The 10,248-nt window shown below is 39.5% G+C and overlaps 1 protein-coding gene across 1 annotated transcript in view; it reads left to right on the top strand.

Moving 5' to 3' along the window:
* Positions 1-10,248, top strand: part of LIFR (leukemia inhibitory factor receptor alpha) — a 40,310-nt gene that overhangs the window by 13,719 nt on the left and 16,343 nt on the right. The window contains exons 6-11 of the mRNA XM_004678105.2: positions 259-513; positions 2,988-3,117; positions 3,492-3,661; positions 4,749-4,894; positions 6,148-6,310; positions 9,417-9,487. Coding sequence (XP_004678162.1) covers positions 259-513; positions 2,988-3,117; positions 3,492-3,661; positions 4,749-4,894; positions 6,148-6,310; positions 9,417-9,487 — 935 coding nt within the window. The remainder of the gene's footprint in view (positions 1-258; positions 514-2,987; positions 3,118-3,491; positions 3,662-4,748; positions 4,895-6,147; positions 6,311-9,416; positions 9,488-10,248) is intronic.

Here is a 10,248-nt window from a genome sequence, read left to right as displayed (position 1 = left end):
CGTTTTTGGTCCCATTCCCCACTCCACCCCCACAGAATGTCTCTGGTCTATGGTTGTTCATTATTTTTGTTATTTTCTCGCCTGGGACGACCCACATTTTTATTTCTTGCATAGTATGTCTTGCTCCTTTGAAACCTGGGGGACGTACCTTGTGATGACCACTTCTGTGACAAAACACTTACCACTGTGTTCTGTAGACTCTGGGATGTTTATGGTAAAAGATTCGAAAGTACTTCTAACTCACTTTGCTCTTTCTAGGGTCTTCTGATTCTCAAACTAAGGTTTTTCCTCAAGACAAAGTGATACCTGTAGGCTCGGATATAACATTTTGTTGTGTGACTCAAGAAAAAGTGTTATTAGCACAGATTGGCCAAACAAATTGTCCCCTTATTCATCTTGATGGGGAGAATGTTGCAATCAAGATCCATAATATTTCTGTTTCTGCAAGTAGTGGAACAAATGTGGTTTTCACAACAGATGATAACATGTTTGGAACTGTTATTTTTGCAGGATGTAAGTATATAATACTTATTCATTTATTACTTATTCATTCATGTATTTCTGATCAAGTTGATTTTCAACATTGTATATAATCTAAGGGAAGAGCTTCATCTCTTCAGATGTGTGTTACCACACCCCACCCACCAACTAGGCACCCATAGATTTACAATACTTAGAGTTTCTCTTTAATTTGTTTTCTTTGAACACCTTAATACTTTAGTGGAAGCAGGGAAGGTACCAGAAATTTTGCTTATTTTAAGATGATCTAGATTTGTTTCCTGCATACCTTTCTATATTGAAATTGCAGGTTTTGTAAAAAAAAAAAAAATCTGACACTTTGAACTGCTAATTTTTAGTTCACATTCTTAACTAACAGCTTTATTAAAACAAGATTAGTTAGAGTATAATGCTTCTCAGTCCTGCATTATATAGAAATTACTTCCTATAAATTAGTTTCTCAACTTCTTCAGGCATACTTTTTTAAGTACCTGAGTTAAAGAAACTAACGATTTTGCAAAAGCCTTTCAATAGCATGTATTTACTTTCCCAACTTTTCCAGTAACATTTTTGATATCATCACCTCTCAATGTGTCCATTACATTGATGCTCTCAATTTGGCAGGAGCATCTTCATTAGCATGATCGCGCCTTTGGCCCTAAAATTTCATGGTATTTCCAAAAGTTGTTGTGATGGACTGCTCTACCTATGTGGCTTATGTTGACAGTCCACAAATGATTTTGTATCATTTGTGGGCCTTTATCTCTTCCCCTGTAGTATGGTGGATCCAAGAGTTTTGTTTCCCCACATTCTGAACGGAAGGCCCTGAGTTTGGGCTCAGTGTCTCCTGAATGAAGTGTTTTGTGATTTTACTCTCAATCGCTCAGTTCTTTTCCTTGTGCTTGTTGATGGTTCTCAGCTTTGCTCTGGACCAGCTGCTCTCCACCTGCTCTCCCCAGCTTCTTTACTCCCTCTGATGAATCACATTCTGTTGCTGATTTGCTTCCCAGGGACTAGTCGGATTAGGTGCATCTCAAGCTTGAAAGCTGTGACCTTCCTGTTTCTGCCTTCCCAGGAAAGCATTTTATAATTCAAGGGAGGGAGTGTGAGGCTATCTTCAAATTTAAATCTGACAATTTAAGAAAATTCTCTTTCCTCGTGGAATTATAAGAAATCAAACCTACACCATTCCTTACAAGTGGTCCCACAGACTAAACTGAGAACATGGCGGTAGAGGTAGTGAAGCAGTTCAGTAAGTGATACCAAAAGGCAGCTCTCCACTTAAAAGTATGAAAGAAAAGATAGAGATTAAGAGAAAAGAATATTCACTGAGTTTACTGTTTCCACCAGTGGGCTAATCTATTACCATAATAATGGAACAAATTAAATTAACTCAATTTCACTTTCGTTTATAACATTTGGAGGTTGAACTATTGTTCGGTATTTGTCAAAAGAAGCAGTAACCTTTCCGAGGGAGTTCTTTAAAGCGTTATTATAATAGAGATAGGGACTGAGCTTCATTTATTTTCTTTCCCTTGTGGAGATTCTACTAAGCCATTTCTTGAAAAGATTAGAGAGAATTTTAGAATCAGCTTGTCAGTTTCCTCTTACACACATATGTACACAATCATAACCTGACAGAATTAGGATTTGGATTACAGTAAATCTGTCAATTTAGGAGATCAATCTAGGAGATTTTGATTCTAACAAAATTTAGACAAATTCTAACAAAATTTAGACAAGAATGTGGTATATGGTCCTCCATTTATTTAAATCTTCTTTGATTTATCTTCATGATATGAGTTCTTACATATCTTTGATTGATGTATTCCTGGGTTTCTGGTGTCATTTTAGTACTACTAAAAATGACTTTTTATTACTAAAAATGACTTTTTTATAAGTTGCATTTTTCTATTTACTGCTGTATTGAAAAAAAAGTTGGTTTACACCTAGCTTTCACATAGTGTAAGTTGATTCTTTTGTAAAGCAATTTCTTTGAAAAGAAAATCAGTACATTTTAAATATTGCTTTCTTATACTTTTCTCCTTCAGTCTTCACTTTAGACTTGTTTCTGTTATTTAACATATATTTAAATATACAGCATACTATATCTGATAGTCAACATTTTAAAAATATTCAAAATTTTGGTATTTAATTTTAATAAAATGACGAAGTTTAACCTTATATTTAGAACAACTTTCAAAATAAATAATTGTCCACCTTAGTTCTATTGATTTGTTCAGGTTTTTGTTGGGGAAGTTTCCAAATGAAATTCATTTATATACTAATCTATTATTTCTAACATAATATGAACTCCAAATAACATACTACAGGAAGAATCGTAATTCCTGCATAGTTTAAAGAATGAAATGTACAGTAAACTTTTATTTTTAAAGGGTATGGGACAAAATATAACTAACATTTATGAAGCGTAAGCTTTTCAAGGAAAACACAAAACCACAAGTAACTACATTTTGTTTTCCTATTAGATCCACCTGATATTCCTCAAAAACTAAACTGTGAGACATATGACTTAAAAGAGGTCATATGTACCTGGAATCCAGGAAGAGCCACGGCACTGGTGGGCCCTCGAAATACCAGCTACACGTTATTTGAAAGGTAAAGGTCACTGGTGGATGTTAAATGACAAACGGAAAGGCTTGATCTCGTTTATGTTACGAGCCAAGTTGAAATCAAACACAGGGTCTAAAATTGTATATAAATATGGAATGTGAATGCACACGGACTTGATTTTCTTGATTTTTTTTTTTTAATAACCTGTAAGGAGGCATCCTCAGATGTGAGCAGAGAGTGAGGGTTGTGGATAATGGTTTGCTTCTGTCTTCTGTATTGTGTGCATGTTCTTTCCTGGGTGTGTAGTAGTCGTGATAGGAAGTGTGAACTTTTACACAAGGTTATTGAAAACTTAGCCATTCATTTTTTTATCTCTTGCAGTTTGAAAGTATTTTAATATTCTTTGTTTTCTAATTCAGTTTTTCAGGAAAATATGTTAAATATAAAAGAGCTGAATTGCCCATAAATGAAAGCTATCAGTTGTCCTTTCAAATGCCTCCAGATCAAGAAATATATAATTTTACTTTGAATGCTCGCAATCCTCTGGGCCAGTCAAAATCAACAATTTTAGTTAACATAACTGAAAAAGGTAAGCTACTTGATAAACCAGCTTCTTAAGACAACTTGAGAAGTGGTCAAATGTCTTACAATGAATGAAAAAGCACTTCTATATATTTTTTCTTGATTACTTTTTTTTTTTTAAGATTTATTTGTGCATACAGAACTAGGGTACAGGCCAGAGGCTCAGGGGCGGTGAGAGGCTTCACCAGAGACAGAGCGGGGAGCAGAACAGGCAGATCAACGAAGTACACTGCTGAGGGGAGCAGCGGGCGGGTCAAGAGAGGTCTGCCACGCCATGGGGTCACCTCTGGAGCAGGCGGGGATCAAACTCATGCAGAAGTGGCTTTAGCTTCTCAGTGCTGTGCTTTAACCCACTGCACCACCAGGGAGGGCTTTGATTACTATTTTTATAGTTACTTCAGATTAATTTTGTGAGTTTTATTTTAAAGTAGTATATATTTTTTATTTCGCCATTGTACTGAATTTAGGGGGAAAAGTGTCAGTTACATAAAAACTGCAATTTTATTAAATAGTCTGACAAATATTTTATCAAATATTTCTGACAAATATTTTTGTTTTAATTTTTAAAAAAGCTTTATTTTGAAGTAGTTATAGACTCACACACAGGTGTTTGCAGTAGTATTAAATTCCAGCCGCAACAGTACTGTGCTATCCAGACTTGGCCGCAGGCAGCGGACCACAGACCTGCACCACTGGGTCTGTTTCCCTTTCTTCAGTTTTTACTTGCTTGCGTGTGTGTGTTTCTATTCATCCAGACCCATGTAGAGATTCACAGGCCCATCAGCACAGACACATTTGCAGGATTGTTCCATGACCTCAAAGGAACTTCTTCGTGCCCCTCTTATGCACACACACCCACACAGGCAGAGACAGTGATCTTTAGTAAATCTGGCTCTGGTCGAGGAACTCTGGCCTTGGTACAGAATGTTTGCTGTTCCTCCATGTCAGTAGTAGAAGTAAGGTTTTTGTACCCCAGACTGTGGAATGTTACACAGCACAACTGGTAGCTCTCTTGATTTTGTTTTCTTTCTTTCCCGATTGTCATATTAGAAAACAGCTTTTAAAGTAATTAATCTTTAAAATTACATTTACAGTTCATCCCCATACTCCTACTTCAGTCAGAGTGAAGGATATTAATTCAACAGCTGTCACAATTCACTGGCATCTGCCGGGCAACTTTGCAAAGATTAAACTTTTATGTCAAGTTGAAATTCTTAAAACTGATTCAGTACGAGAATTGGTGAGTAAGATTCCTCTGTCAGCTTCGTAAAGGTTATTCTGGATAAACTGTTTTCAAAAAGAATTAAATAACTTGATAGGTGTAAGTGTTTGGATTATTTATTATAGAGATTTACACGTGCCAAGACATTACATATCCATATAGTAACATTACATGTAACACACGAATAGTCTTATTACTGTACACTATGGAACACAAGTTTGACTTTTACTCCTCAGAATGTTTCCAGGTCTAGTACTGTAGCTGGTGCATAGCTGATGTTCAGTAAATTTATGAATGAATCAGTAGTTTTCACTGTAACCTTTAGCATCAGTTAATGGACTACTCGGCACCAGAGAGAAGATGTGACTTTTAAAACTGCTCAGTGCAGTCATAGGAGCAACTCATAATTGGCCATTATAGGGCAGACATGACTTTTTAATACACTTGAAATATTTAGGTTGACATTTATACTGCATCATCTCATAATGTGTGGTAAGTCCAAAATAAATGATACTGTATTTAAATATTCTTTTGGAAATTTACTGTTGATTTCTAGAAAGCTAATCAAATGCCATATTAATTCCAAAAAGCTCCTGTGTACATAATTAGGAGCTCAGCGTCTTTCTTGAGGCAAGTAAATCCTCTAATTTGTTTAAAATCATTTCATTTTAATTTAACTTACTTAGTTTAAATAAGTATTAGTTGAATGTTCCACACTTTTAGTATATACTAGAGGTTTCTAAGTGCCATATAAAAGAGATGCATAAGAGGATGCCTACTCCCAAGAAGTTTACAGAAATTACCTGAATAATATTTTTAATCTTCAAGGTGTTCTAGTAATTCTAGAGTACTTCAAGGTATTCTAGTAATACCCATTATGTTAGATATATTGCATTACCATATACCATTGACTGATCATCAAAATTTTATTATTCTTTCTGCATAATTTAATGGACGGTTATTATGTAGATGTAATAACTGGATAATAAATACCTAATTTTATTTATTGCTAATGCAAAGCATAATTTTACTGAGTTTTGCATTTATGTAAATACAGAGCTATAGTGGATGAATTGTCTCTGGTCATATAGTTGACTGATGGACAGTCAAGTTATATTACAAATTGAGGAGGTGTTTTTTAAAAAGTATATGCAGATATATATATATATGGACACATATGTATATATGTATGTGCACAAACACAACACTGACTATACATGTATATACATATTTACTTGTTTTCTTATTTTTTCATGTTTGTTTTCTAATAGCGGAATGTCACCATCAAAGGAGTAGAAAGTTCAAGTTACCTCACTGCTGTAGACAAGTTAAAACCATATACTAAATATACTTTTCGGATTCGTTGTTCCTCTGACACTTTCTGGAAATGGAGCAAATGGAGCAATGAAAAACAATATTTAACCACAGAAGCCAGTAAGTCAACTAAATGATTTATAACTAATTATTACTATAGATTGCTCACGTTTTTTAAATATCACCGAAGCATTTTAAGGTAGGAAAATGCTCAGGTAAATTGTGTAATGGTGTAATATCTACCAGTAAAATATCACAAAGCCACTTAAAGTTTTGTGATCAACTGGAAAAATACATGGCTCGTATATGAAATGACTAGGCTGCCTTCTATACAGTATGACTCCAACTATATTAACATCCAAACCATGGGAAGATTATGGGATGATTTTTCTCACATTCTTTCTGCCTGCTGGAATTTTAATAATCTAGATTGCCTTTTTATTGAAAAACAGTTTTTAACATAAGAGAATTTATTGAGATTTATATTTGCAAACTAGACCTCAGAGACAGATCAGGTAAAAGGTCTTGAACTTCAGTTCCTGCAGTATATACCTAGGTCAAAAAAGTTATAAAATCAGGTAACTGTTCTGACTTTGATAATTGCCAGAGACAGGATGATATTCTACTTTGGTTAGAAACATGTCAACTTTGGGGGCCTCCTTGATAGTACAGGGGGTTAAGTCTCAGAACTATGAATCTCTCAGCAGCCACTGCAGCATGAGTTCGATCCCCCACCAGGCAGGAGACCCGCCTGCTGTTCCCCTCAGCAGTCTATTTCAGTAGATCTGCCTGTTCTGTTCCCCACTCTGTCTCTGGTGAGTCTTCTCACCTCCTCACCCTCACCCCATACCTCTGGCTTATACCCTAGCTCTTTTCTGCATAGTAACTGTTTTTTAAAAGTCAACTTAAAAATGTAGAAATATGTGTAATATTCAGGACTCAAAAGATTCTTAAAAAGCTTTATTTGCACTACATAAGGAATATAAAACTTCTGAAAACCAACCAACCAATTAAAAAACCCATAGATGTTCATCTGGATTTTGTCTCTTCACATAAAGAATAGAGAGATGAGGGAAGCATTGCGATATGTGTAAGAATTATTTGAACCATCAAAAAGGAATCTGTGTGTGAGTTGGGAGACGGAGTGTCTGGGGGTTGAAGACACGTCTGCACGTCCCCAGGGGCACGCCGAGAGAGGGCTGGTGGAGCAGGTTTGCAGGGCACACGCTGCTCAGAGCACAGCCCTCTTGCTGTCTAGTAACAGTGAACGAGCGTGATTGATTATGTCACAATGGTGGGAGAAACGAGGTCTAGGAGAAACAAAAGGCTGTCAACTTTATGGGGCAACAGGACGTCAAAGAGGTGCAAGGGTGTCAGTTATGTAGGACACAGGGGAGGACATGTCAGCCACATGGACAGGGAGAACTTAGCAGATGCTGGGTGTAATTGTCGAGCTACTCCCAGACCGTCTTGGACCCTGACCACACAGTCAACAGTCACCTAGGTGTCCCCGGCCACCTGGTGATGTGGGCCATTGTCTCAGGGCAGTCATGCGGGAGTGCCCTTGTCCAGATCATTTACACACATACGTGCATAGAGAAGGGGCACAAGTGCAGAGGCTCCAGGTGAAGAAAGGCCCCAAGAGCAGTATATTCAGTATTCACTGCTGTGTAACAAATTGTCTCAGAATGACTTTGGGTCGGAAGTTCAGGAGCAGTTTAACTGGGTGACTCTGGCTTGGCGTCTCCCACGGTGTGGTGGATTGGGGCTGCAGTCCGATTGATGCCAGAGCATAGGGGTGGTTCACTTCTGGCTCTTGGCAGGTGGCCCGTTCTCCACGGGCTGCCAGCGTGTCTTCGTGACATGGCAACCAACTTTCCCAGACTTAATGATTGGGGAGCAGATACAGTGGATTCCGCAGTGTCCAGGGACGCACCCTCCAATCTGCCTTATCCTGTCGGTCCCCAGGAGGAGGCACACGAGGACATGGGTACCAGGGTGTGCGATCGTTGGGCAGCTGCAGCTGGCTCCCTCACTAGCTTTTGCCCTCAGCTTTTGCGCTGTTGCTGTCAAGAAGAATATTTTGTCGTCTCATGGGACGGCAGAGTTGGGGCGGCGCGGGCTAGAGGAAAGACACCCCAGAGAGACCGAGGGGGCTCACACCTCAGGGAGTCCGGCGCCTGTTTCCAGGGGCAGCCTCACATTAATTCAGAATCATGTTCAGGGAAGTACGGGAGGGATGTGTGTCTGGGAACTCACAAATGTTAGCACACGCTGGCTGGGGAGTAAACAGGGGCTCATGCCTGGGGGGCTCCATTGTTCCTGCTGGTCAAAATATCCTATCTCTAGAACATACTTACACTTCACTTTCTGTCAAGGTGGCCTTGCTGGTTATGCTCACCTGGCCACCATGCCGCCTGCTGTTTTCAGCAGACATTGGTTTTCCAGAATGTTCCTCATACCGAGACTTTTGTCCCGGTGAGAGGCCCTCTGCCTGACTCCACATTTTAGCTTGACCAATGGGAACTCTGGGTGCCAAGACAATATCCCAAGGACAAGGGTGGGCAGGGGGGCTGGAAAATCCACGATATTTTATTTAGACCTCATCAGAGTGAATGTTTTAATTCACTTAACAAATATCTATTGAGGCCCTGCCGGTGTCAGGAGTTGTTCTAGGGATAGGCACTGAAGAAAACTGTTATCTGCCCATGGGGTTTATACGACAGAGATTTAGAAAACAATATTTTAAAAATGCATAACAGTTTTCCAGGGGGTAATGGCGTGCCACAGAGAAAAGGGGGCTGAGGCCAGCAGTGGGGGAGGGGCGCAGAGTTAAATAGAGTGGCTACAAAGGACCTCACTATTAAAAATAGATGATTTGCGCTGAGCTTTAGAGGTCAGAAAGCAGACTGCATGATTTATTCAGGGGAGGAGAGATCTGGGCAGAGGAAGAAAAGGCACAGAAATGCAGACAGTCTGAGGTGTGCACTCGCAGAGGGCAGACAGATGGGGGGGAGGCCGCCGGGCCCCGGGGTGCCTTGTACCCGCCCTCGAGGCTGTGCACCTTGTAGCCCTTGAGCGCCCCATGTCCCATTGCCTGTACCCTCAGAGGAAGCCACCAGACTACTTCCCATTTTTATGAGAATTCCAAACACTGGGGAAAGTCACATTGTCCGCTGACATATGGGATGCATTTTCAAATACTAATTTTAAATCTCTTTCCTAGTTCCTTCAAAGGGACCAGATACATGGAGAGAGTGGAGTTCTGATGGGAAAAATTTAATCATCTATTGGAAGGTAAGTAATCTCGTTTTTTTCCCTTGCGAGTGTGAATGGCTTCACTGTGCTGGACTCCTGGACTTTCATGATGGTGCTTTGGCTGTCAGAGAGCCCAGAGCTTCCCTGATGGGTTTGCTTTGCGATGCTGCTGTGAACCCGGCCTGACCCCCAGCTGCCCCTGATGCTCACCACTGCCACTCGCACGGTCGCCTGAGCAAAGCTCCTGTCTCACATCTCATGTCTGAACACTCTTCATTCAGCTTCAGAGGCCTTCACAGCGCCTGAGGAGCTCACAAGTTCCTTGTCGCTCTGTCTAGTCAGACATGCAGCCAGAAGCTGAGTGGTCCAGAGTGTTTGCATTACACTTTTCCTCTGTGTGAATGGGGAGCCAACTCTCTCTATACTTCATGTGTAATTTGTTTCCCATAAATAAATTACGTTATAATATGCAGTTACAGAGGTATTCATGGTTTTGTAGACGCTTAAGATAACATGTGCATTGCGTTCGGTTCAGCACGTTTTTATACTCCGTTCTTTTCTGATTATGCACATCAGAAACACACACAGTTGCATACTTCACCATATTTTAGAAGAGCAGTGATCATCAGAGTCCTTTAATTAGTGAACTTTGTTATTGAAAGATGTGATTTTATTTTATTTTTTTAAAGATTTATTTGTGCAAACAGAACTGGGGTACAGGCCAGAGGCTCAGGGGCGGCGAGAGGCTTCACCAGAGACAGAGTGGGGAGCAGAACAGGCAGATCGATGAAGTACACTGC

This window comes from Condylura cristata, unplaced genomic scaffold, assembly GCF_000260355.1.
Source record: "Condylura cristata isolate star-nosed mole 26May11 unplaced genomic scaffold, ConCri1.0 scaffold00007, whole genome shotgun sequence".
Taxonomy (NCBI): domain Eukaryota; kingdom Metazoa; phylum Chordata; class Mammalia; order Eulipotyphla; family Talpidae; genus Condylura; species Condylura cristata.
Note: the sequence above shows the minus strand (reverse complement) of the source record. Positions and strands in the feature narration are given on the sequence as shown.